Genomic DNA, 27,803 nt, shown 5'->3' on the forward strand with positions numbered 1-27,803 from the left:
GAACTGCTTAGATGCAAATACAGAGGTAGGTGGCAGAACTCTGCTCAGAGGTAGAGGAGGCCCCAGGTAGAGTGGGAAGTATTCCCAGTATCGTCACTAATAGGCAGTGGGGCATAATTATTAAGGCCAGAGTCCTCTGGGGAGCGCTTGGCTTAAAGGACCCCAGAGTGTTACAGACTTGTAGGGGAGGGAATAAAAAACCTCTTTTCCAAAGGACTATTGAAAAAGAGCCTAGAATCAAAACTCAAGAGAATGAAATCTTCACAGTCCGCAGAGATTTCTGCTGTGTAAGCATACCGTAGCAGGGCCAGAAAAGCATGCGTGCAATGTATCCGTAAGGAAAGCAAAACGGAACGGGGCAGAAGGGGAACAGAAAATTTTGTCTGTAAATGGGAAGTTTGGAGAGCTCTTTAATCAAATGGCTAATTGTCTTGTTATGGAAACTGAAGCTTGATTTCCTTCTTTCCCCTTTTCCTGCAGAGCTGTGTTGAGGACCAGCCTTGACCATCTCGACGAAAAAGCCCTCCTCGACCAATTTTGCTCTTGAAAAGTACCATAGATAGGATAGGATAGGATAGGACAGGACAGAACATGATAGGTTAGGATAGGATAGGATAGGGTAGGATAGGATAGGATAGGATAGGATAGGATAGGATAGGATAGGATAGGATAGGATAGGATAGGGACAGGATAGTTAAAGAGATTGTCTTTTTCAAAGCATTAGGCAAGACATACATGATAAGGAGCCGTGATTGAAAAGTCTTCGATTTACATTAGTATTAGTAGTGTTTGTTACGATTCTATAAGAGGGTACACGTGGTTTTACACATTAATTAGTATAGTTTATTTATATTAGTAGTACAGTATATGTTAGTATATGTTTACACTCCTGTAAGATTTACCACTTCTATTTACAACATGTAGCTCCTAGTCCAAATAGTTCAAGAATACCAACTCAGGGGATTTTTGAGAGGGTAAAGATAGTGTGATCCCATAATTGACACTTTCCATTACATTACATATGAAAAAGATGTTTTTAATTGCTTTCCTGCCATCTTTATTCATGAGTATTAAACGTTTTTCCACTGGTATTTGCCTCCAGTTAGTCTGTGTTCGTACCCTAGACTTTCTTACAGCATGCCAGGTTGGGGGGTTTTGTTTGTGTGGTGTTGGTTTGGGGTTTTGTTTAACACCTCACGCCACCTCCGTCGCTCTGTTGGAACTTCTTCCAGCTCCCACAGCTCATCTTCCCTGCTCCCTCGAGAACTTGAAATGCCACATTTCAGCTGCATGCCCTGTAGGTGTAACCCCTCAGCTACGACCTTCCTTCAGCTTTGCTTTCGTTTTCAGCATCACACCCAGTAACAAGGTATGGACTGGTTGTAACACCACCAGCATTACTGGCATGCATCTTCTTTTAATTCCTACAGTTTTTTATGAGGGTGGCTTCTGTGTTTTAACAACAGTGGGGCTAGAAGCGGTTGTCCAAGTAAACCAGTGTCACCTGCGTTACCCATCGAGTCAAGCAGCTTATCGTGAGCTCAGTGTAGTCCAGTTGCATGCTGCAAGTTAATAAATATAAAATGGTTTTGAGTGGTTGCATCTTTTCCCCATTGACCCCATGATGGCATTTTCCCCTCCTGGCCTCACAGCCATTACTTTGTTGGGGTTTTTTCCCCTCCCCTGCACACAATACTAAGGGTTGGAGTTTACACAGCACAGCTGCTTATTCTACCTCTCAGCACAATCCCTCTTCCCCTCAGACCTCTCACACAGGTGACCTGCGAGTCACAAGTCACTTCAGCACTAGGGGAGACTCCTAAAACTGCCAAAGTCACACCGAGCCCCTGAACTATGGCAGTTGCCTTTGCCAGGACTTTCATGACGACTGTCAACTGCCTTTCATGTTACAACAGCAAAGCCAAGAGGGATGATTACACTGAATTTAAGCTGCCTGTTGCTTTTTTCCTAGGGATACAAAACAAACCAACGCAACCTTGCTCAATTTCCTTCAGGATAAATACAATCTCTCTGTGATCTAGGAATTCCATATTGCCATCTTGAGAGTACACCGCCACTTGTCCTTTTCTAAACGAGGGCAAAGACAGCGTTATCAGATTACAAGCACTCTTACTGCAGATAATCATTTCTGGGGCCTGTCGCCATAACCTTTTTTGGGAACAAGCTGCTTTGTCAGCTGGCTTGCTCCTTAGACTCTGTGAAACCTGTTGCTAGCTTCCACTGCTCTTGTCACCAGACTCACTGGGGTAGGCACTTGCTGGGTGTTCATTCCCATCACCTGTGGGCTCCTGGGTTTCAGCTCTCATGTTCCACAGCAGAGCAAAAACCCCATACCAAAAGGAGGGGGGAAGGAGGAAAAGGAGCCCTCTGTGCGTCATGAAGCGGCCTGGCAAATTCTTACTTTCCCCTTGTTAAGTTCTGCCGACGGAAACTCATTTTCAAGGGGTCTGAGCAGGTGCATGACTACACACAGCACAAGGCGCCTTCACATTTGGGCTGCGGGTGCTAAACCTGCAGGAGGCTCAGAGGGGACACCCCTCCAGTGCCTGTGCTGCACCATAGCCCAGGACGGCGCAGTCCCTGCCCTGCGGACAGCAAACAGCTTCTCCACCAGAGCCCGGAGGCTGGCTCAAGCCTGAGCTCCTCCTTGCCCTCAGTTCCGAAGCCCATTATGTGACTTAGAAACAAGAAACAACCAAAAAAGCAAACCCCCCAAAACCCCAAGCCCGGAAAGTGGAAAAATAATGGACAAATACAGAAGCGTTTTAGCTGGCTCCTACTTTTCCAAAACACAATTAATTCCGAGCAGCAGGGCAAAGCCTGGGCAGCACCAGCCAAGGACCTAAAAACACAGACAGGGAAAAACAGCAGGTGGAACCACTGGCCATCCGCCGGGTCTTGCATAGGAAAACTCTGTCTATATGTGCACACAGGGATGCATATAGGTAGAGAAAACAGCAGCTAGATGGAGGCCATATCTGCTCTGAAACTGACATATTCATGTAATTCAGGTACTCTTTAGCTGTGTCCTTGCTCCCCTGAGACCGCCATCAGGCCCCTTGTACCACTCACTCCCAGAGTCAACTATTAGAAAAAAACCCCGCTCACAAAGAAACCCCGAACCAACCAACCCAGCCCAATGCTGTTGCCCAGATGCTTTTAATAAACTGCTACTGCTCTGCTTCAGGAAATCAAAGTTAACGAAACTCAGCCTCCCCGGGCATCCAAGCCAGCTCCGTGATAGCATCATTTCCTGAGAGCAGGGCTGTTGAGGACCATCTGAAGAGCACAATGCAGCTGCACACGCGAGGCTAACCAGAAAGCGCTGGCGTAAGCGGACCAAGGAGAAAAACAATGTTTGTTCCTCACAGACTGTTTCAAACAGGAAGTTCTGGGAGCAGAAGATATCTTGTGCTTAACCGCTGTGTAGTCGTGAAAAGAAACACAGTCTGGAAGAGCGATGATTGCTTAAGCAATAACATAGATGGCTACACCTAAAGCACATATCAGCCAGAAACAATAACGAGGAAACGGTTGTGAAAACTGGGGATTGAATAACCTGTAGAGGAATATTTGTGCGGCGGGTTTTTATCGTTTATTTCTCATAACACCCTTGTAAGCTTCAAGTATATAATCAAGCGACTTTTTTAACTAAACCATTCTGTACCTCCACGGAGTCCATGACATCATACAGCACACAGGGCATCGGGCAGCTCCAGCCCACGCGAGGTGACGGGGCGCTTGTGTCCAAAGAGCGGCTTTACCTGTTGGTGGGTGCCAGTCGCATCCAGCCTTGGGCGCCTGCCACCAGCACATCTGCAGGATGTGCTCTAAGGCCCGCGTAGCCCGGTGGCACCAGTACAGAAGGCTGTGCAAGTGATGCAGAGACCTTTTTTACCTTTTATTCTTTGAATGAGCTTCACTAAGCTTAAAAAAGCCCTTTCTGTGTTTTCCTTTTACTCATTTCCTGCATGGCCAGTACAGCGGTGCAACCCACCTCCCCGGGGAAGAGACCAAAGGGCAGCTGTCAGCCTGTGCCACAGACCACATCCCCAGCCCGCAGGCACCCGGGCAGGGTGAGCAGCTCTGGGAGTGGCGATGGCACACTCACCCCCCTACGGTGTCAAGTCCCTTCCCTCTCCAGCCCCCAGCACAAAGCAGGGAGTACTGTGAGAAGCACCAGGGGGTTTTCAGCCAAGATGTTCATGGAGAAACTGCTTCAACGGCTTCACGAAAGGTCACAAGAGTAAGGGCTGCTAAAACCAGAGCTCAGGCTGTCGCAGGCAAATCAGCTCCCATGGCTGGGATAAGGGAGAGGCCTCTCTGCCAGACACAGAGCTGAGTCTATTACAGAAGAAAAAGCGCATGAGGGTGGAAGAGATACGTATATGAGCAATGCATACGAACACAGCAAGGAGCCTTAACATGGAGAGGCAGCCACAGGACTGCATCGGAGAAATGACTCCAGGCCAGAGGAGCTCACCCACCCATGCTGGCTCATCCCTCCTCTTCTGACAGACTCAGATGCACATGCGCGTTACCATGTGCTGTGCCAAGCTGAGGCCCTGCTCCTCTCGTGCACCCTTCTCACCACAGCTCCAGCAGCTGCCAGCCTTCAAACAGCATTACTAAAGGCTTGGGGAAACAGCTACACTGCAAAATGGAAACTGTCAGGCCCCAGGCCCCAGTCCCAAGGGAAGCGTGATGCGATGACCAACTTAGTAACATCACGCTCATATCCACGTTGACACCTGACAGCATGCTGGATGCTTACCAGTTCACAGAAGTCCTGCTTCTGAAGGCTACACCAAGCTTCTCACCAACATCTCTGGGATGGCCATCGTGCTTCAAGCAGGTCAGACTTGCCACTCGCAAAACCACATCGGAGGAGGAAGCAAGAGGGCTTGTCAGAAAGGAATGACCCAGGCTGCGTGTGGTGGCCCGCAGCAGACCTGCTCCCCGCAAGGATGCTGGAGAGGGACTCTTCACTAGGGACTGTAGCGATAGGACAAGGGGTAACGGGTTAAAACTTAAACTGGGGCAGTTTAGATTGGATATAAGGAAGAAGTTCTTTACTGTAAGGGCGGTGAGGCACTGGAATGGGCTGCCCAAGGAAGCTGTGAATGCTCCATCCCCGGCGGTGTTCAAGGCCACGTTGGACAGAGCCTTGGGTAACAAGGTTTAGTGTGAAGTGTCCCTGCCCATGGCAGGGGGGCTGGAACTGGATGACCTTAAGGTCCTTTCCAACCCTAACTATTCTATGATTCATACTCACCATGGCGCATGGGCACCTGCTCCAGCCTGGGCAGCAGAAGGAACGTGGCTTCCAGGTGGTAGCTGTGGAGCAGGCGCATTTATACAGCCAGTGACTCCATGGCAGAGTGACACAGATGCAAAACTCTTGAGCTGGCCTTCCCTGCCAGGGCTACTCCCACCCAATGAAGAATACACACAGCTGCTCCTCTTGCACCAGGTTCTATGTATCATCAGACCGGCTGACAGGTAATAACACGTCTTCTTTAGCAGAAAGCACAACACCCATCACTAATTATTAAAAACATAAAAAACCCAAACACCACCACCAGCACCACCAAAAACCAGCCAACCCAACCAACCCAGCCGCTGCAACAGCAGCCTGCAGCTTGAGGTCTGTGCCTAATAGAGCTGCAGTGCACAATTCTATCACGGCTGTTGAGAACAGTACGGTTGACAACGCAAACACTTCTGCAGGTTGTTTTGTTTTTATAAGGAAAGTGCAAGCAGTTCGTAAACAAACTGCTTAGATTTTGAGTTCCTACAAGTCCTGCGCTTGGCTTTATGGCCTAATTAAACAGGCCTGCAAGTAGGTTGTTTTCCAGGCTTTGTTTTCCTGAAGAAAGAAATGGAGATGGGGAAGGAAGCAGGACATGACACAGACTAGCTCCACCTGTGCTCCCTTAAGGCAGTGCAGAGGTAAACCTTCTACTTTCCCATCCAGCTTCCAAGATTTCAGACACGCCAAGGCATCAGTTCTGGGCTGGGAGGCCTGTTTCCATGGGATCCAGCAGGTTTTGAAGTCTGCGGAGGGGAAGCTAGCAACAGTTTTCTTTGAGATGCGATGAGGGAGCAGAGGCTACAGAGGAGCGCTGCTCCAGAGCACTCAGCGTTTCTGGAAACCATCTTGATTCTGACAGGGATCAGTTGCAAAACCAAAACCAAATAACCCAAGTGCTTGCCCGCAGTTTCTCTCAGTGAACAGGGCTATAAAAGCCTGCAAACCTACAAGAAGTTCTAGTTACACAGCAGCCCAGTTACAGCTACCCAGAAAGGTATTAACACTTGTACACCTCTATATATTAATCTTTATAAATACAGTGTTGCGCATGAAGAACTATAGAAAGACGTCATTCAAGGCTGGGGATTTTCACAAAAGCTTGTGAGGGCTTTTGTTCACATCTCTGCCTTTTTTCTGCCACTCCGGAACACTTGTTCTTTCTCCTCCTTCATCTCCCACCCAGTCCTAAGCACCTCGGTTACTCGGCAGGTCCAACCTCTGTGCTTTGCCATTCAAAGCAGTGGGAAGGAGGCCACGTGAAGAGCTGCTCTACAACTTTCAAGGGTGAAAAGCTAAAGTGTGAGGCAGGTTCAGCTGTCAACAGAGTCCCAGGGGAAGCGGGCAGTCATTGCTCATCCCTGGAGGGTGGCGCGTTGAGAGGTGACTGGGAAGGCAGAGCATCCTTGCTCCGGGCATCGCTGTGGATCTTGCCCTGCTGACGGGCTTTCCACGAGTGTGTTCTGTCCCAGTCCGTTGACACAGTCTCATTGTCCCAGATTGTAGAGGTCTCCGTGTCACTGAGGTAGCCTGGCTGCCCGGTGGAGCGCGTAGGCTAAACAAGACGGAGTTCTGCTGAAAAGGCTTTCAAGTCTCTGGACTCATAGTACTCCATGTACTTTGCTCTAAAGAGGAGAGAAAAATCACCCCAGTAACAGAGTGAACGTTCACCAGTGCCACTGCTTATAACTGAGAGACACAAGCCAAGCCACCAAGCAAACGGATCCCAGGGAGTGCCGGTAGTTGCTGGGTGGCGTTCTAGTAGAGAGTTCTGACTCTCTACAGCCAGAGCCTCCCGTCTTACAACCACACACAACATGTACACCCAACACCTTCGTTACCAGAGACAGCCAAGTGTCTCAGGACCGGTCCTTACTCAGTTCAGGGCCTGTGGACAATAACCCCTCTGCAGCAGGTCTGTCACCTCCTTTGACCTGTGTCAGGAGCTCTTCTCTAGAGAGCCAAAAAGCCCGAGCAGCCCCGTTCCCCACCAACCAGGCTACAGAAGGGAGACACACCGACATGGTCTGGCTTAAGGACATTAGCAAGATCTAGCTCACGTCAACATAAGCAACAAAGACTTACTACTTACACAGGGTGCTTGTTGTACATAACTGGCAGAAATTCATCTACAGGCAGCATCTTGCTGAAAGGCTCAGCTCCAGTGAGTTTCTGAGCCCCTTGGGAAGAGATTGCGTACCCCAGGGTCCAATACGAGTAATCAGCTTCCACCAAATTCATGACATTGGCAACTGCTTTCTCAGGCTCTTGCACCCGCATCCTTTTCCGGCCAATGTAGCTTAAAGGGTGAAAAAAACAAGGAAACTGGAACCAAAGCGAATCTCAAGCAACTAAGACCACAAGACTATTCACGTCAACCAAGATCCAAGAAGTAATCCCTGACCAGGCCCACAGATTTCTATCCTGCACCCCTGCCACACATCCAAGCCTTAACCCACTGGGTGGCAAAACTGTGAAAGACTTCACAAGGGAGCAAAGATGACATGGTCCAAACCTCAGCACTGAACCAACACCGTCATTTACAGCCTGCCTCAGAAGGCAGATCTGTCCTGACGGCAAGAGCCACCGACAAGTCTCTGCCACCTTCCCCTGCACTCCAGCATTAACCTGCATCTCCACCATGACACAGCAGGCGCTGCTGACCTCCCCTGTGCGCCCAGCAGTTCCCAGGCAGCTGAGGGACAGCTACTTACATAAGCTCCCAGTCTAGCTGCGCTTGTTGAACGGCAGCCATCAGCTTCATGAGCTTCCTCTTCTTAAACTGGTGTTCAAAGTGCACATCGTCCCCAGTAACAAGCGTCTTCTCCAGTTCTCTGTTCACCACCTGAAAACAAAAGGTGCAGAAGCAATCACAGTGGCACATCCCCATCGGAAGTCGCACGCACCATCTAGAAGCCAAGAGCTGCCATCTCGTATGAGCACAGCAACCACCTCCTCAGAGGAACATGCGGCAGCCTTTGAGGCCAAAGCTGCTGTTCAGAAAACACTCCTTCTTAGGAGAAAGTGTTTGTGAAGTCTGTGAAGGAGGACAATCTAGCATATCCAGAGTCTGGCCCTGACAACCTGAAGAACACACGTGCAAAGACATCCTGTACGTGGGTTCCCACATTATCATCTGATTGCTGCACTGCCCGACTTCTCAGCACTGAAGTCACTCCTGCTGGCTCTAGCCTCTTTGGAGCAGTGCCCTGCCCTGCTGAGAAGTGCTGCAGCTAACACCTCCCAAGGCAGAGGGCTGTCTGCACCTGAGTAACCGCTGCCACTGCCCAGTCTTCTTTCAGTACCAAGTCTTTCTCTCTGCCTCCGCCACACCGCACTTGAAATAATCCCTCCCGGTGATGTGGGGCTCTGTAAGTGCAGCATCTATGACCAGCACAGCCCAGATCCTCTCAAGCGTTGCTCTCCAGGTGACCAGGGACAGATGGAAGCTTTTATCAGCCAAGCAAGATCTCTTAGCTCAGGTAACAGAGGTGCCTACTATTAAGCATCTTCATGACATGCCAACTCAGAAAAGCCAGTCAGCAGAGTCAGACTGTTAGGTAGATAAAAGCGATATTCACCTCTGCCCTCAGCCCACCCTTCCCCACCAGAAAGGAGGCCAGGGCATCCAAGGAGATGGTGTTAAGTAGTTTTGCATAACGCGCCCCTTGCAAACACCAACCCCGCCCTAAACTCACTTTCCATCCACAGCCTCCACTATCTTGACCGCAATCTCCTGCTCATAGAGGGTCCGCAGCATCCGATCCCGCCTGTCTTTCCGACGCTTCAGATTGATCAGGAAAATCTGCACAGAAGAGAAAGCCATCAGCCTCCCAGTTTGGGACTGAGGAAGAAAAGGGAGTCCTGACCCACTCTTCTCCAGCAGCCCCACTGGAAAAGCACACCTTTTGAAAATATTGGGGGTGTTTTCATTCAGGTTACTCAGAATTTGCCAAAAAACCTGAGTTGGTTTGGAGTGGAAAGCTTAGAGGCTAGTTCTCAATCTTAAAACCACTTTTTATGGATGCTCACAGGGGAAACTTGCTCTTTCAGGGTCAATAAAGGTGAGGGGAGACCAGTCACAGCAAAGTCTGTAACTTACAAAGATACAGGATGCTTTGATTTATATTAAACACAGAGTATCATGGTCATCTCTGATACGCGGATTGACTCCACAACTCGTTCAAGTTGTAAAGTAGGTATGCTTTATTCAGCGCCGAGGTGCATGGGGATAGCTCCTCCAAAGTATGCACACCCAGGGTAGTTTTTCCTTTACATTTATTCTATTAAGATATACATATGCATTAGATTACTGATACGCCTATACATATTTAGTATCTATCCCCGCTTTGTATTATAATGAGCTAGAAGGTCCTTTGCACCTGCGCAGTGCCCCCTTCTGGTCATGGGCAGGGGTCTCAAGATGAAGTAAATGACTCTTCCCCTTCTTAAACTTTTCACCTTTTAATCTTCACGCATGGCCTTAGGGTTTGGTCGGTATCCCAGCCCTAAACCCTCTGCCTCTCCCCCTTATCAATAGATTCAGGCGTTGGCTTTTCCTTGGCAATAGTTGCTTACCAGTAGAACCAGGCCTCTGCTTCCCCCCTTATCAGTAGTTTGTGCCTTTGTTCTGCTTAGTAGGCATGATAGGTGTTTACAACAGACAACACTTTTGTTTAAGCAAGTGAATTCCTCTAACCCCCTTGTATATTGGTTAACCCTCTGCATCAGTCCCCCCTTTTCTATAAAGTGAGGAAATTCTTTTATTCTTCAGACAAGTTCCTCGTTCGACCAATTCCTGCGGAAGGTATCTCGCAGCGCCTTATTATGTGTATTCGATAGAGAGGTCAAAATCATTATGTGTTGTAACATTCGCCAGTTCCAAACAAATAATTCAATAGACAATACGAAACTAATACTAACTAACATTAGAAGAACAATAACGGGGTGACACAACGTATTCAGTAGGCCAGTTGCAGTTGGTGATCATCCCCAAAGTACATTTCACCAGTGGTGGCTTGTATCTGGTCCTACCCTTAGTAGGACTCTGCTTATTTCTTCCGTGTTATGATGGATGGTCATTAAAGTTTTCTTTCTGTTTTCCTGGACCCCTCTTATCAGGCCTGGATTTTATCAGTTGGTGGGATATAACTGGTCCTGAATATGTAAAGTCTCACCCAGTGATCTTAGGAAAATTACAAAAACAAAAATTAGAATGATTCTTAACAGTCATGATTTCATTATCATTATCTATTCTCACAAAAGCACAAGCAGTTCTTAAGCACACACATATACAATATATACAAGTACAATATATACTGGTACAGTCCTTTGAGTAATGTCTGGATGGATTTCAAAATGATAAATGCCTTGTTCTGTATCAAGGCATATGTTCTTAGTATCAATTGCGTTTCTTCTCAGGCTTTCACAGTTCTAGCTGGAAAGGCTTCTGGCCAATCTGAAAAGGTATCCGTTAGTGCCAACAAATATCTATATCTCCCTTTTCTTGGCAGTTCTGTAAAGCTGATCTGCCACTGTTGTCCTGGTTCGTTGCCCCTCCCAGTTTGACCCATTTTGGGTTTAGGATTATTTTGGGGGTTTGTTTGGAGGCAGAGATTACACTGGTGAGTTACCTGTTGAATAGTAGCATACAGAGTTCTAGCCATATTTTTGCTTATCAAATATTTGTATCCACTCCCCAGTGTGGTTTTGATGTGCATTCTTTACTAAGGACCATAACGAAGATGAGGGAACAATTATCTTCCCCTGCGGTGTGCTAGCCCACCCTTCATCTTGATCTATAATTAATTTCTGATCTTCCTTATTATAGCTTGGCTTACCTTTCAGAGAAATTTTCCCATTAGGAATTAAAGCTCCTTCAATTGTTATCTCACCTTTTGCAGCTTCTTTTGCCTCTCTGTCCGCCAGCTCATTTCCTTCCTCTAATTCTGAGCTCACCTTCTGGTGTGCCTTGATGTGCGTAATTGCCACCTTCTCAGGTAGCTGGACCACTTCCAACAGTCTCAGTATTCCTTGTGCATGTTTAATGTTTTTTCCTTGTGAATTCAACAGTCCTCTCCTTCCAAATGGCACCATGTGCGTGCACAACTCCGAATGCATATCTTGAGTCTGTATAGACATTTATGTTTTTTCCTTTTGCCAGTTCCGGAGCTCCAGTCAGAGCAATCAGTTCCACCTTCTGTGCAGAGGTGTTTATGGGTAATGGTCTGGATTCTATTACTTCAGCATGTAGTCTTCCACTGATGACACAGCCGTTCCCATCAGTAAACCAGGTTTCTACGTCATCTAAAGGGGTATCTTTCAGATCTGGACGACTGGAATATGCGGCCTCAATAGTCTCCAGGCAATCGTGGTGTGCTGGTTCTCCTTCGTTTCTGCTGAGGCTTGCTCCACCATGATGGCTTGATATTTCAGAAACCTTTGTGGGGAAAGCCAGTGCCCGCCTTTCACTTTCAGCACTGCAGACGCTGTATGGGACACCAGCACAGTCATTTTCTGGCCCAAGGTGAATCTTGGATGTTTAGTACAACTGCTGCAACGGCCCTGAGGCATCCAGGCCATCCTTCAGCTGCAGAGTCCAATTGCTTAGAAAAATAAGCAACTGCTCGCTGGTACAGGCCCAAGTCCTGTGCTAGTATTCTAAGGCAATTCTTTGTTTCTCATGGGAGAAAAGAAAGAACGGTTTACTCACGTCTGGGAGTCCTAAGGCTGGTGCCGACCTCAAGGTGTTTTTTTATTGGCGGAAGGCTCAAGTCGCTTCTTTTGTCCACTGAAGATTCTTGTTGTAGTGCATATAGAGGCTTAACAATTAGTCCATGATGATAGGTCCGCAATCTACACCATCCTGTCATACTGTCCAGGCCACACAGGCCTCTTCTGTCTGGGTAGCTATTAGAATGTCCTCTATGTACTGCAGTAACTTCCCTTCTTCCGGTGGGGCTTCCCAGGACTCTAAGCCTTTTGAAAGTTGTTCTCCAAACAGGGTGGGACTGTTCTTAAATCCCTGAGGCAACACCGTCCACGGGAGCTGGATTTTGCACCCACTCTTAGGGCTTTTCCATTCAAATGCAAAGATTTTCTGGCTGGCTTCATGGAGAGGGAGGCAAAAGAAAGCATCCTTCAAATCTAGAACAGTAAACCAAGTTAGCTCTGATGTTAAGCATGTTAGCAAAGTGTATGAATTTGCTACTACAGGGTAAGGATCCTCAGTTATTTTGTTAACAGCCCATAAGTCCTGTACCACCCGGTATTACCCGTCAGGTTTACGAACAGGTAAAATAGGGGTGTTAAAATCAGATTGGCACTCTTTTAGCAGTTCTAGCTGTAGGAGATTTTCAGTCATTTGGAAAAATTCCTTCCCTATCTTCCCTTTTCAGGGGGTATTGTTTAATCCTGACTGGCTGTTTTCTCTCCTTGAGTTTATCTGTAGCGGGGGTGCATTTTTGGCCCTTCCAGGTATGTTTGTAGCCCATACCCCTGGGAATACCTGATCCAGTATATCTTCAATCTGACTTCTCCCTCGACATGATTAGTGATCAAAACTAAGCTTTAACATCTCTATATATTGTTGGTCGTTTACTTTTAAAGTGATCTCGCCTCCTTTGAAAGTAATGCTCGCTCCCAAGTGTTCTAACAAATCTCTCCCCAAAAGAGCTTTTGGGGAGTTAGGCATGTACAAAAACTTATGGATGCCCCATTGTCTTCCCAATTGATATTTTAATAGTTTACAAAAATAAGCCTTTTCACCTTGGCCAGTCGCCCCTTTTATCATAATATAATCGTCCCCAAAGGCATTAAAGCTTTGTTTAAAACTGAATACGTTGCGCCCGTATTAACCAAAAATTCCACTTCCTTTTTTTTCTTTTGTCCCCCAGCTCCATTGTAACCAGTGGATCTGCTAGGGAAGATTCCCCTGGTCCCCGTCAGTCCAGTTCCAATTCACTCACCTGAGCCACCCCAGGGCACTCCCCCCCAGGGCAATCCCACTCCCAGCGTCCAAACTCCTCATAGCACTCACACCCATCCGGTTCCACAGAAGAGGAGGCCACCCCCCCACTTCTGTCCGACGTTCCTCCTCCACCAGTTTCAAAGCAACCACCGCAGCCGTGGCTATAGCACCACCCAGCTTTTTCTTTTCTACCTGTTTCCGATTCCTATACACTCTCCATGCTTCCTCCTTCACTCCCATCCACATTTATTCATCAACCCTTCAGTCCCATCTGTCAGCATGGCTGTTTGTTCTGCCCCAGCACCCATCCCATGCTCAAACGCAGGAATTGCGGGAGCTCCCCTCCTTTCCCCCTTGGTTTTCATTCATTCATTCATTCATTCATTCATTCATTCATTCATTCATTCATTCATTTATTTATCTATCTATCTATCTATCTATCAGCACTGTTCCCAGGCCAAAAGATCAAAACACAGCACTGTACTAGCTCCTAAGAAGGAGAAAAATGACTGCTGCTGCTGAACCCAGGACACACGAGCAATCCAGGAGGTTCCTCGATTGTGTGGAAGACAACTTCCTTCTGCAAGTAATAGAGGAGCTGACAAGGAGAGGTGCCATGCTTGACCTTGTGCTCACCAACAGGGAAGGGCTTGTTGAGAATGTGGTGCTCCGGGGCAGCCTTGGATGCAGCGATCACGAGACGGTCGAATTTGAGATCCCCAGGACAGTGAGAAGAGCATGTAGCAAGCTCACTGCCCTGGACTTCAAAAGAGCAGACTTTGGTCTCTTCAGGAACCTGCTTAGTAAGGTTCCATGGGATATAGCCCTGGAGGGCAGGGGGGGCCAGGACTCTTGGTTGATATTCAAGGATCACCTGCTACAAGCTCAGGAGTGCTGCATCCCAACTAGAAGGAAGTGCGGCAGGAGGGCCAGGAGACCTCCTTGGATGGATAAGGAGCTGCTGAGGAAGGAAAAAAGAGGCTTATCAAAGGTGGAAGCAAGGACAGGCGGCCTGGGTAGAGTACAGGGATGTTGTCCAGGAAGCTAGGGACCAGGTTAGGAAGGCTAAGGCCCAGTTAGAATTAAACTTGGCCAGGGATGTTAAGAATAACAGGAAGGGATTCTACAGGTACGTAGCAAACAAAAAACAGATTAGGGACAACATAGGCCCCCTGAGGAAGCTCTTGGGAGAACTGGCTGCCCTGGATTTGGAGAAGGCTGAGGTTCTGAATGACTTCTTTGTCTCGGTCTTCACTGGCAAAGGCTCTGACTGCACCACCCAAGTCTTAGAAGGCAGATGCAGAGACTGTGAGAATGAAGACCTTGGGCCCACTGTAGGAGAGGATCTGGTTCGAGACCATCTTAAAAACCTGAACGTGCACAAGTCCATGAGACCTGATGAAATCCATCAGCGGGTCCTGAAGGAGCTGGCGAATGAAGTTGCTAAGCCACTGGCCATCATATTTGAAAAATCATGGCAGTCAGGTGAAGTTCCCGACGACTGGAAAAAGGGAAATATAACCCACATTATCAAGAAGGCGAAAATGGATGACCCGGGGAATTACAGACCAGTCAGTCTCACCTCTGTGCCTGGCAAAATCATGGAGCACATTCTCCTGGAAGGCATTCTAAGGCACATGAAAAACAACAAGGTGCTTGGTGACAGCCAGCATGGCCTCACTAAGGGGAAATCCTGCCTGACCAATTTGGTGGCCTTCTATGATGGAGCTACAGAACTGATGGACAAGGGTAAAGCAGTTGATGTCATCTACCTGGACTTGTGCAAAGCGTTTGACACTGTCCCACACGACAACTTTCTCTCTAAATTGGAGAGATATCAATTTGATGGATGGACCACTCGGTGGATAAAGAACTGGCTGGATGGCCGCACACAAAGAGTTGTGGTCAATGGCTCCATGTCCGGCTGGAGACCGGTAACGAGTGGTGTCCCTCAGGGATCGGTGTTGGGACCGATCTTGTTTAACATCTTCATCGCTGACATGGACAGTGGGATTGAGTGCACCCTCAGCAAGTTTGCCAATGCCACCAAGCTGTGCGGTCTGGTTGATATGCTGGAGGGAAGGGATGCCATCCAGAGGGACCTAGACAAGCTTGTGAGGTGGGCTGATGCCAACCTTACGAAGTTCAACCATGACAAGTGCAAGGTCCTACACCTGGGTCGGAGCAATCCCAGGCACAGCTACAGGTTGGGCAAAGAAGAGATTCAGAGCGGCCCTGCAGAGAAGGACTTGGGGGTGCTGGTCGATGAGAAAATGAACATGAGCTGGCAGTGTGTTCTTGCAGCCCAGAAAGTCAACCGTATCCTGGGCCGCATCAAAAGGAGCGTGACCTGCAGGTCGAAAGAGGTGATCCTGCCCCTCTACTCTGCTCTCGTGAGACCTCACCTGGAGTATTGTGTGCAGTTCTGGTGTCCTCAGCATAAAAAGGACATGGAACTGTTGGAACAAGTCCAGAGGACGGCCACGAGGTTGATCAGGGGACTGGAGCACCTCCTGTATGAAGATAGGCTGAGGAAGTTGGGGCTGTTCAGGCTGGAGAAGAGAAGGCTGCGTGGAGACCTCATAGCAGCCTTCCAGTACCTGAAGGGGGGCTATAGGGACGCTGTGGAGGGACTCTTCGTCAGGGCCTGTAGTGACAGGACGAGGGTTGATGGGTTAAAACCTAAACAGGGGAAGTTTAGCTTGGATATAAGGAGGAAATTCTTTCCTGTTAGGGTGGTGAGGCACTGGAATGGGTTGCCCAGGGAGGTTGTGAGTGCTCCATCCCTGGCAGTGTTCCAGGCCATGTTGGATGAAGCCTTGGGTGGGATGGTTTAGTGTGAGGTGTCGCTGCCCATGGCAGGGGGGTTGGAACTAGATGATCTTGAGGTCCTTTCCAACCCTAACTATTCTATGATTCTATGATTCTATATTGGTTAACCCTCTGCATCATCTCCAGCCTCAGTCCTAGAGGAACACTGACCCACACATTTCTCCACAATGCTGCCACTGCCTCTATTTAGTATTAGCAGTGGGGCCACCATTCAAGTACACGGACACAGTGAAGAAAGGATTTTTGTCATTACTTCAGGCACCGAAAACCCACTGCTACCCCTGCCAGAGCAGAAAGCCTAGCAGAGAGCCAACACTGGGGATAGAGATGTCTGGGCAGGGCTGCACCTAGGCCTTGAGGAGACAGACTCTCTGGTGCAGGACAGAGGACTTAAGCCCTCATTTGCAGGTACACTGCAGAGGGTCAGCGGTCTTTTTCAGTCCCCGGCAAACAAGTGCAGCCCGGTAAGGAGCAGATCAAATTCCAGCTCGGTACAAATGCAAAAATAATAAATTGGATAAATAAAGTGCAGCCACAAAGGGCAACATGGAAAAAACTACACCAGCTGTGTCCCCAACACAGACACTCAAACACACAGCCAAATCAGGTTCAGATTTTACGATTCCTATGAACAGAGGGAGCAGGATACACCAGGAAAACAAAGGCTCCCCTGATCACCACAACTCCCTGGGTGTCCTGGGTTGAGCAGCAGCAGTCATTTTTCTCCTTCTTAGGAGCTAGTACAGTGCTGTGTTTTGATCTTTTGGCCTGGGAACAGTGCTGATAACGCCGATGTTTTCAGTTGCTGCTCGAATGTTTGGTCTGGCCAAGGACTTTCTGAGCCTCATGCTCTGCCAGGGAGGAGGGGAGGCCGGGAGGAAGCAGAGACAGGACACCTGACCCAAACTGACCAAAGAGGTATTCCATACCACAGCACGTCATGCCCAGGATGTAACTTGGAGTGACCCGGAAGGGGTAGAGGGACTGCAGGGTTGGAGGAGGTATCGGTCGGTGCTTGGCTGGGGGGTGTGGAGTGAGTTATTGGTCGGCTGGTGTTGAGGTGTTGTATTCTTTCCTCTTGTTATTTCCTTTAGCACTATTATTATTGGTGGTAGCAGTAGTGATTTGTGTTATACCTTAGTTACTGGGCTGTTCTTATCTCAACCCGTGGGAGTTGCATTCTTTTTGATTCTCCTCTCCGTCCCTCCAGAAGCAGGGGGAGGGCAAGAAGGGGGGGAGTGAGTAAAAGAGGTTTGTGGTTGGGTTTAAACCACAACACTGGGTCACGGTGCCACTGCCACCCTGGGAGAAGCATATGCAGGGGCTGCTGGCTCTGTGAATAACACGGGCACTGGTTAATTAAAGCACAGCAGAGCCCTATCCAGTTTTCTGTTCTCAATGCCTGGCCTCTTCACAACATGAGCCAGAGCTGGGAGAGGAATTTCTGCGGCTTCTTGGGGCACCACCAGTGTCAGCAACCGTCTGTGTAGTTCAGTGCTGCTTAAGGCCATGGCAGAAAAATGTGGCAACCAAGAAGGGCAGGGGGAGGAGCTGCCCCAGTAAAGAGACAGCATGTATGCTTTTCATCACTCCTGACCCTACCCAGCTTGGGCTAGAATCCAGCCAACAGCCTGCGTCCCACAGCTGCTCCAGAGCTCCAGTGCTTCTCTCAGGTGAGAGAAATCACTCCCTTCTGTCACTGGAAAGCAGGAGAGTTTTCCCAAAAGACCGCATCTTGGCACACAGTGGAAGGACTGCCAAGCTGCTCTGCAGAGTCGGATGGAGAGGAAACACACAAGAACTGGGGAAACAACCTGCACTTCAGCCCAACTTCTCCATCTCCTCCTGGCTGGATTCAAACGTCCATACCTTCAAGACAGGAAGCCCAAAGATTTGCTGGGCACGGCCCTTGCACACAAGTCTACACTTCTAAACACGGCTCTCATAGCCATAGCTCATAGCAGCCCACAGAGCTGGCTGGCCTTGTGTCTCTCGAGCAAACACCACAGGGAAAGAGCACGTCCTGAGCCCTTTCTGTTCTGCTCCCCCGAGCTCAGCATTTCTCCCCAAATAAAAAATGGCTATTTTCTCCTTGCAAAAGATCTAAGACCAAAAGAGGAGTGATCAGAAAGGGGTAACTACGTGAAAAGATAATATACTTTGAGGGAAATGGCAAGAAGCTCAGCAGCAGGGAGAACCCAGGGCCTCTAGATGATGAATGGGAAGACTGTTAACAGTAAAGTAAGTTCCTTACTTCATCAAATCCCATCTTGTCGGGGTGCTTTGGAGGAACCGAGACATACTGAGAGGGTTCAATGGGAGGACGATCGACTGAAAGAGAGGAGAGATCCCAAGCATCACCTTCACATAGAGGTTGCATCGCTACAAGGTATCGCCACGTGTATTCATCACTGGGCCGAAGGCCCCAAGGAGCCGGGATGCGAAGTCAGGCCAGGGGTGGGTACAGCAGAAAGCATCCACGGTGCAAAACAGAAGCCAGCAGCCATGTGCCAGACAGACACCATGACAAAAAAAATGGGTTCTGCAGCATCTGCTCCACATTAAAGCTGCATCTTTGCTTTTGATCTGGGGAAGTTGAAGGATTTTGTGAATGGGGTTGACCTGACTGTGAGGCGATTACACCCCCGGGGAGAAAATGGAAATGTGACAGGACAAGGGGGAATAGCGTTAACATGAAAGAAAAGAGATTTACACATTAGGAACAAGTTCTTCACTATGAGGGTGGTGAGATACTGCCACAGGTTGCCCAGAGGAGCTGTGGCTGCTGCATCCCTGGAAGTGTTTAAGGCCAGGTTGGACGGGGCTTTGAGCAACCTGATGCAGTGGAAGGTGTCGTTGCCCGTGCCAAGGGGCTTGCAACTAGATGGACCTTTAAGGTCCCTTACCACACAAATCAGCCTATGATTCTATAAATGGGGCTCAAAGGTAGGGTTAAAACACAGGTTTCAAAGTTCAGAGTGAAGGGTGGGAAGCAGTTTTACTCATGAGTGGGCAGGCAGGACTCCCCCCTGAGCAAAGGAAGGCTGCATTTGTTACACACCTGCGAGGGGTGAAGTGGTTCAGATGAAAGGGAAGCAGTCCTCCTGCAGAAGAGGAGGCCCTGCCCTGCCCTGCCCGTGGGCACAGAGGGGTGCGGGTCTAGCAGAGCAGGCAGCCTTAGAGAGGGAAAAGTTCAAACAAACCCGTCGGGCCCAGGGGTGATGGAAGCTTTTGTCTGCGCTTTGCAAGTGTCAGATTGAAGTAAGTATGGAATGACTCTTCCAGGGTGGAGGAGCCAAGTCTGATGTCCAGCTCCAACAGTGCACAGTAGGTCAAACGCGGGCCCAGGCACTCAGCTCCCCTGGGACCACACGGGATGGAGTTGCAAGGCCCAAGGCATGAGGATAGCTGCAGGGTCTCTTCCTAGCCTAACAAGGGATTCAGGCTAAGTTTTGCAGTCAAGCATCTTCCTGCTTCTGTTTCCTTTGGCTACAAAATAAGACAGTACGTTTTCACCTGTACTGGCAAAAGACTTTGAGGAATAGATATGATGGCCATCTTGGAAGTGCCAAGCTGCCACCAAACATCAATCCTTTCCTTTCCAGGACCAGTTTGTACTGTGCCCTGAACATGACAGGAAAATCCCAGACAGAGACACCAGCAAGGAGAAAAGATGCTTTCAAAAGGAGGCCATAATATGACATCCTTCCACTCAAAAGCTTGTGCAGCTGCTTCTTCAAGGAGCTGAATCTGAAGGTGAGAAAACAGAGAGAACATGCAAAGTCTCTCCTCGGAGCAGATGCCTTTTTGCAAGAGTGAGACCCACCCACTGCTCGGCTCGTTCACTGGCAATGTCCCAGCAACCTGTGCTCAGCAAAACGCTGTTCCCTCTGCACTGACAGAGGGTTTGCTCACGATCAGCTATAACTGCAGCCACACTGGGCCTGATGTCACATCAGGCAGCACACGCTAAACCTACATCCAGAGAAGCCAAGGGAAAGTATTTTGTTGCTTTTCATTGAGCTCTGGTAACATCTTTTATTATTTAACCACAGTCTGAAAGCCACTTTGTTTTTTGTTTGTTTTTTCTTTTTCTTTCAAAGCCTTTCTTTTTCTTTTTTTTTTTTTTAATTTTAATTTTCGCTTTAATGAAATAAGCACAACCACCCCCGTCCCTCTAGGAAATTAATGAAAAGCAGACACCACATGAATGCATCAACATACCAGGCATTAGTCCCCCTAATCCTTGGTATATTTAGCAGAGGAGAACTGTCTGCATTAATGCCCCCAGTGTTTCTACCACTTGAAGTTCTGCAGTAAACTGCAAGCTACACTACTTGCCAAGACACATTCAGCTGCAGTTTAGGTAGATGGCATAATAAAAAATACTACCTGCTGACATTCATGCATTTGGCACTGATCTCATCAACTAATCTTATCTGCCTCACTGAGCTCTCTTCTTATCCTCTGCTGGCTTAAACACAGTTGATCTGTACAGCTTCACGCCAGTATTTCTGTTCCTTCTGGGATAAAAGCTGCTTTAGAATGGTAAGACTACCTTAAAATGGGGAGGTGGACTTGTTCTTGGGCTCTCTTTTTGTAATCAAGTAAACGACTGCTACCAGGGACAGAAAAGGTATAGACAGTTGTATAATGATCAGCCTTTGTCAGGCAGTGACCAGCATTCACAGCTACGCCCTAAACCCACAGCCACATTAGGCAACGTCTATTTCCCTCAAGGCCCTGTGAGCAGACCTTCCTGCTGGCTGGCTCCAGCTCTTCAGAGCCTCAGGCTGAAAGGAAGCTCAGGACATCTGGCTGGCTAAATGCTATCTTGCATAGGAGTGCAAGGGGCCCTACAGAGCCCAGCCACACTGAGATTCTGATCTGAGTCAGTAGTCCCACCACAGGCCACATCCTCCCAGCAGAGGTGGGATGGTCTCTTTGGAGCATCACAATACAGTTGCTTTGAGCAGTAGATCCACTGTGGAAACTCCATGGTTTGACCTGAGGCGTTTTCCCATTTCTGAACTTGGATGCCATCCTTTTATCCTGGGTGAGAAAACTCAGCCCAGGACGACAGTCTGAGCAGATCAGTGGGCCAGCGTGTCGAAGCAAAGCCTTTCATGTCATGGGTCAGTCCTGGAAAAAGCTAAAGTGCTCCAGGATGGAAGGGAAAAATGATGGATTTCAATCCTGAATCTATTTCTTACACAGATGGAGCTAATGCAATGCAGTAACCACACTCACTGGATGCTGCATTTCTGGGAGAGCTGTCGGAGGGAACAAGTGGGGCAAGTAGATTGGAGGGAGCCTGCTTTGCTAGCCAGGCTTGAACTTCAGTTCTCCTCTGGAGCCAATATTTCCATATGGTCCTGGCCATGAAAGTCAGGACCCCATCTCACCTCTGCCTCCCAAGGCTCCAGTTTCAGCTCTTGCTGCCTCTGCCATTTGTCTCTCTGATTTGATGCCCCTCATGCTCTCATAGCTGAATTTTAAAATGCCTTTCTTAGTCTGCCAAGACAATGCCATCTTTTTCAGTACTGTCAAGAACTTCATGATACGTGCATAGACTCCATAACTCATTAAAGCTGTAAAGTAGGTATGCTTTATTCAGCGCTGAGGCGCATGGGGGATAGCTCCTCCAAAGGCATGCACACCTCAGCGTCCTTTCCCTCTACATTTATTCTCTAGAGGTATACACATGCGTGAGGTTGCACAACACGCCTATACACATTCATGTCCTATCCCTTTGCGCTTGCACAGTGCCTCCTGGTGGTCGTGGGCGAGGGCCTCAAGATGAACTAAACCAGTCTTCCTCCAGCCTGAACTTTTCACCCTTAGTCGTTACGCATGCTCCCTGGACGCTTGGTTATTGTCCAAACCGCAGAGCCGATTTCAGCCGGCCTGGGCGTCCAAAGGACGGGAATCAAGTCACGGTCCCTACCTCTTAACAATAACCATATCCATCTTGTTCTAATACAGGGCGAGTACGATAAGCATGAACGAGCAATAACATTGTCAGGCAAGCGGCTTGACCTACCCCCTTGTACACTGCAAGCACCATAAGCACGAACAAGCAGTACCATTGTTAAGCAAGCGGCTTAACCCTAACCCACCTGTACATCGGTTAACCCTTCGCAGCATTCACACCAGAAACATCCCTAAAAGGAAGGCAACAGACATCTGGTGTCTGCCGTGCTGGTCTGGAAATGGTGGGAAAGGCAGTTTTGTCAGCCCATCTCTTCTGCAGAAGCAACTGCCAAATCCAACTAGCTATACGTCTGCACTTCCTCTCTGTTTGTCTGAAGGACAGCCCTTCTCGCTCACCTTAACTTTGCCTCCTTTACAAACAGCACAGGTAACACCAAGTGCGCATCACTCAGAGGACCCACAAGCCATTTTCCTCCACTGCTTCACTTGAGTAATTCAGAAAACCACTCATGGAGCTCCCACAGACAGGGGTAAGTAAAGCTGGCACAGTGACATTTGGGAAGGCTGCTCCCGGACTGACTGCGGAGCCTGCTCCAGCGAGCAGAATTCTACGTACTTTGTTAGGATGTTAACTTTTAGCACTGGCTGCTCTCGCTATTTAAATACCACCAAAACACTGAAGTTGTCTGCCTGGATCATCCGGAACATCTCCTTGTCTTGGCTCCTCCTCTTGTCTTGAGGCGCTAAAAAGATTTCACCAGTTGTGTCCATGGATCAGACGATTCTGTGAGAGGTAATAAAGGGTTAATGAAATTTTGCTTTCGCCAAGCATATGTGGCCTGCACAAGATAAAAGCTTATCAAACATGACCATCCTGTAATGTAACACCAGTGAGAGAAACTGAAAGAACTAACACCCACAGGACTGGCCAGAACTGGCTCAAGACCCAGGGTGAAAAGTTCACCTTAGAGGAAGACGCCTTACTTCATCCCCAAAGACCCCCGAGGTGAGCACCAGGAGGCAGAGAGCATGCGCCAAAAGGAGGAGACCTGGGCGGACTTATGGAAATCCTTTCGGAGAAGCAATTGTAATAATTCCTCCCTGTTCTCGGGATAACTATGAATATGTATTCGGCTGATGCAATATGGAATGGATAAAAAGCTTGTGTACGGGTACAACGGTGCGCCTCTGGCTATGGTCATGCACCCAGTGCTGTATTCTTTGATCCACTGACTTTGTCCCGAATAAATTTTTTTAGAAGTGAGCATGTTTCTCACAACTGGGGCCTCGTCCGGGATACTCGAAGCCTCTCTTTCGCGGGGCTCGGGGGTCCCGAACAGAAGGTGCACCCCGCTGAGTTCAGCGGTCTCTCCGGTTCCCTCAGGCACCAGCGAGGGTTGACGGCGGCGACCCCGGCAGGGGACTCGTGGACCAAAGAAGGGGAAGGAGCTCCCAGGGAAACACCACGGCAGCCAATAATACTTGTGCACAAGACTCGGGTGAGAAGAAGACGGACTGTCAGTATCACTCGGGTGGCTGGGATAGGGGAAGTGGAAGGAGTGTGTGTGAGACGCAGGACTGGCCTACGAAGCGAGTGCGGAGTCTTTCTGACAGCGGTTCCCGTAGCCCGAAAGGGAGTGGGCCGGTGAAGAGACGAAGCGAGTGACTGCCCTGGGAAATAATGGGACAAGGGGCGGGTAAGCCCAGTCCAGGAGCAAAAGGGAGCAGGAAAACACCTTCGGACATCCCCCCCGACAGTCCATTAGCAAGGATGTTGGCAAATTGGGTTTATGTTCCCTGCACTAAAGGGAAGGATAAAACTAAAATGGTACAATATTGTGTGTTTGAATGGACCAAAGGTCCTATCAGGCCCGATTCACTTTATTGGCCCCGGTACGGGTCTTAGGAGGGCTGGATTTGCCAGGCATTAGCCCTTTTTGTTGATGCTAAGGAACCTTCCAGTCAGGAAGAGAGTGATTTTGCAGCATGCTGCTGAGGTGAAACCTGGCCACAAGAGATAAGGAAACAAAACAAGGAGAGGACAAGGAGGAAGAAAGAAAGAAAGAAAGAAATGGGACCCACTGGTTAACTTACCTCCTCCCTATAATCCTGTGAATATGGACTTGCCAGACCCATTAGGGGATCAGAATAGGCACGAATCAGGGGACAGAAATAATGACCGGAGGATGCTAGCAACACCGACAGCCCCTCCGAGGACCCGTCAGCAGCAAAAAGGGGGCGGACATGTAACTGCCTTGCTAGAGAAAGAGGAGGGGGAGGAAAGCAGAGGGACTAAACTTTATCCCTTACGGGAAGTCCCCATGCCTGGGATTCAGGGAGCGGTTGGATTTGTGAATGCTCCCCTTACGAGTGTAGAAGTAAGGGGATTTAAGAAGAAATGAGGAAGTTATTAGAAGATCCAGTGGGACTATCAGAGCAGTTTGATCGGTTTCTGGGACCAAACATTTACACCTGGGAAGAGACGCAGTCAATCATGGGAATTCTCTTCTCTCCTGAGGAGAGGCAGACGGTTAGAGCTGCAGGAACGAGAACACGGGAACGTGAAAAGCAGGGAGGGGTAGCGGCAGATCAAAAACTCCCAGCTACCCAACCCCAGTGGAATCAAAACACTGAAGCAGGAAGGGGGAGTATGGGTGATTATAGGTCACTGATAGTTAGGGGAATCAGAGAGGCAGCCCCAAGGGGAAAGAATGTAAGTAAGGCTTTTAATAATCAGCAAGGTAAAGAAGAAACCCCGACCGAGTGGTTGGAGAGGCTGAGACGCAGCATTCAACAATATTCAGGAATAGATCCTGCAAGCGAGGCAGGACGGGAGTTATTAAAGGTTAATTTTGTGACTCACTCATGGCCAGCTATAAGAAAGAAACTAGACAAGCTGGAAGACTGGCATGCTAGGAGTTTGAATGAACTCTTGAGGGAAGCTCAGAAGGCGTACGTTAGAAGGGATGAGGAAAAAGCTAGAACAAAAGCTAAGATTATGGTGGCCATGCAGGATGCTGTCAGAAATCGGCCAAGAATCTCCCCAAAACCTCATCTGGGACCAAAAACGCTGCTTCATAAAAGAGAAAGTCCTAGAGGAAACGCACAAAATCCAGGGAATTGTTATTATTGTGGAAGAAAAGGACGTTTCAAAAGGGAATGCCCACAACGGGCTAGGGATATGCTGGTGTTCAGAGACACCCAGCAGAATGAGCAAGAGGATTAGGGGTGTCAGGGGCTCTACCTCCCAGGGGAAGAAATAAAAGAAGAGCCCTTGATAAATTTAAAATTAGGCCCTCGGGAGGAAGATTTTGTTTTTCTAGTTGACACTGGGGCAGAAAGAACTTGTATAACTAAATTACCACAAGGATGTCAAAAGGGAAAGGAAACAACTCGGCTAGTGGGGGCAAAAGGGGAAGGGTTTTCAGTTCCTATAATGGAAAAAGTCTTAGTTCAAGGAGAGGACCAGTACGGAATTGATGGCTTATTACTAGTACCAGATGCTGGGTGTAACTTATGAGGACGAGACTTACAAGCAAAATTGGGAATGGGAGTGATGCCAGGGAAGGGAAAAATGGTAGTAAAAATCTTTGAATTGCAAGAAGAAGATGGAAAAGAAATACAGCCTGAAGTATGGGCAGGACAAAGGAATAGAGGAGGGTTGGATACTCCTCCCATCAAAGTGACTGTGGAAAATGAGTCACAACCGATAAGAGCGAAACAATACCCCATATCACGGGAAGGCAGAGAAGGTTTAAGGCCGGTAATAGAAGAATTATTAAGGGAAGGTACCCTGGAACCTTGTATGTCCCCTCATAACACTCCTATTCTCCCTGTTAAGAAACCAGATGGGACTTAGAGGTTGGTTTAGGACCTCAGAGAAGTAAATAAAAGAACTAGGTCCCGTTATCCAGTGGTACCAAGTCCATATACCCTACTGAGTAAAATTCCTCACAATCACGAGTGGTTTAGAGTGATAGATCTTAAAGATGCATTTTGGGCTTGCCCGCTGGCAGATGAAAGTAGAGACTTATTTGCCTTGGAGTGGGAGGATCCGAAGACGGGTCGAAAACAGCAGTTAAGATGGACAAACTTACCCCAAGGATTTACAGAATCCCCAAATCTATTTGGACAAGCTTTGGAAGAAATTATGTTACACTTCCGGGCACCTTATGGAACCCAAATGTTACAACATGTGGATGACCTGTTAGTAGCTGGAGTAGAAGAAAAGGAGGTCAGGGAAGCCTCAGTTGCACTATTCAATTCTGGGGGGAAACAGGGCTTGCGCGTTTCAAAAAGAAAGTTACAATTTGTAGAAAAGGAGGTCAAATATCTAGGACATTTGATTAGCGCTGGGAGACAAAAAATAAACCCTGAAAGAATTACAGGACTAATCTCCTTGCCTCCACCACAGACGAAGCGGGAGATCCGAAAATCGTTAGGGTTATTAGGCTATCGTAGGCTACGGATAGAGGGATATACACAATCTGTCCAATTTTTCTCTGAGAAGCTGCTAGAAGAAGGACCCCTTTATTGGATGAGTGATGAGAAAAACAGGTAAGAGGATCTGAAAAGGAAGTTAATTACTGCCCCTGTATTAGATTATTATTAGATATATATATTAGATATTATTGATTAATTACCAGACTAAGGTCCGAGAGGATTTACTTGATGAGCCTTTACCATATAGGGAACAACTGTTTACTGATGCCTCCTCACGGTGCGTTGAAGGGAAAAGAATGTCAGGATATGCCGTGGTGGACGGTAAAAGAATGGCTGCAATCGAACGAGGAAGGTTACCTGCAAACTGGTCGGCACAGACCTGTGAGATATATGCCCTAAAACAGGCACTGTTATATCTAAAAGACAAAGAAGGAACTATATACACAGACTCAAAGTATGCATTTGGGGCAGTACACACTTTTGGAAAAATCTGGGAGGAAAGAGGTGTGATTAATGCAAAAGGAAAGGAACTAGTCCCTGAACAATTGATGAAGGAGATTCTGGAAGCGTTAAGACTTCCCTTGGAGACAGCAATAGCACATAGAAAAGGCCATCAAAAGGGAATTTCAAGAGAAATCAGAGGGAACAACATCGCTGACCAAATGGCCAGGGAAGCAGCCATGAATCCACATTTAGCAATGCGGATTATACTCCGAGAAAGTGTGAGCTCGCAAATCCCAAGTTTACAGAAATTGAAGAAAAGGAGCTGATTAAAACTGGGCAAAAAGGGATGTGGAAGGAAAACGGAAATTACCAGACGGTAATATATAATTGTCCCGAAGTTTGGGGGTAGAATGGGAATTACATACTCCCTGGCACCCCAAGAGTTCAGGAAGAGTGGAGAGAATGAACCAAACTCGAAAACAAACATTATCAAAACTAGTGATCGAAACCCAAATGTCCTGGATTAAGTGTTTACCATTGGCATTAATGCGCATTCGAACTAAACCACGAAAAGATATGGGTATCTCTCCTTCTGAAATGATGTTTGGGTTACCCTAGCAGAACCAGGACAGGAATATGGTAAGCCCTGAGGAAGGAGATCAGTATGTCCGTAAATCTGTGACCACCATTGCCAAGACACTTACGGAATTACGAGAAAAGGGACTCCTACCTCAGACCAGCCCTTTAGACTGTAAAATTCATAAGGTTAAACCGGGAGATTGGGTATTGATAAAAGCTTGGAAAGATCATTCGCTAACCCCTGACTGGGAAGGTCCGTTTCAGGTACTA

At 48.1% G+C, this 27,803-nt stretch overlaps 1 protein-coding gene and 1 long non-coding RNA gene across 2 annotated transcripts; both read right to left on the reverse strand.

Moving 5' to 3' along the window:
* Nucleotides 1–3,593: 3,593 nt before the first annotated feature.
* Nucleotides 3,594–4,975, reverse strand: LOC136010881 (uncharacterized). Its single transcript, XR_010611042.1, has 2 exons — nucleotides 4,796–4,975; nucleotides 3,594–4,365 (listed from the first exon to the last, which is right to left on the reverse strand). It is a non-coding gene; the product is annotated as an uncharacterized LOC136010881 (long non-coding RNA).
* Nucleotides 4,976–5,781: 806 nt separating this feature from the next.
* LOC136009893 (procollagen galactosyltransferase 2-like) lies at nucleotides 5,782–27,508 on the reverse strand. Its single transcript, XM_065670337.1, is given in 9 exon segments — nucleotides 5,782–6,957; nucleotides 7,425–7,631; nucleotides 8,047–8,177; nucleotides 8,599–8,650; nucleotides 9,031–9,137; nucleotides 23,345–23,561; nucleotides 23,655–23,738; nucleotides 24,538–24,604; nucleotides 27,490–27,508. Coding segments are annotated over 9 exon segments (1,161 nt in total). The 3' UTR covers nucleotides 5,782–6,680.
* Between the last annotated feature and the right edge of the window lie 295 nt (nucleotides 27,509–27,803).

Source organism: Lathamus discolor, chromosome 3 (assembly GCF_037157495.1).
Source record: "Lathamus discolor isolate bLatDis1 chromosome 3, bLatDis1.hap1, whole genome shotgun sequence".
In the NCBI taxonomy this organism is placed as follows: domain Eukaryota; kingdom Metazoa; phylum Chordata; class Aves; order Psittaciformes; family Psittacidae; genus Lathamus; species Lathamus discolor.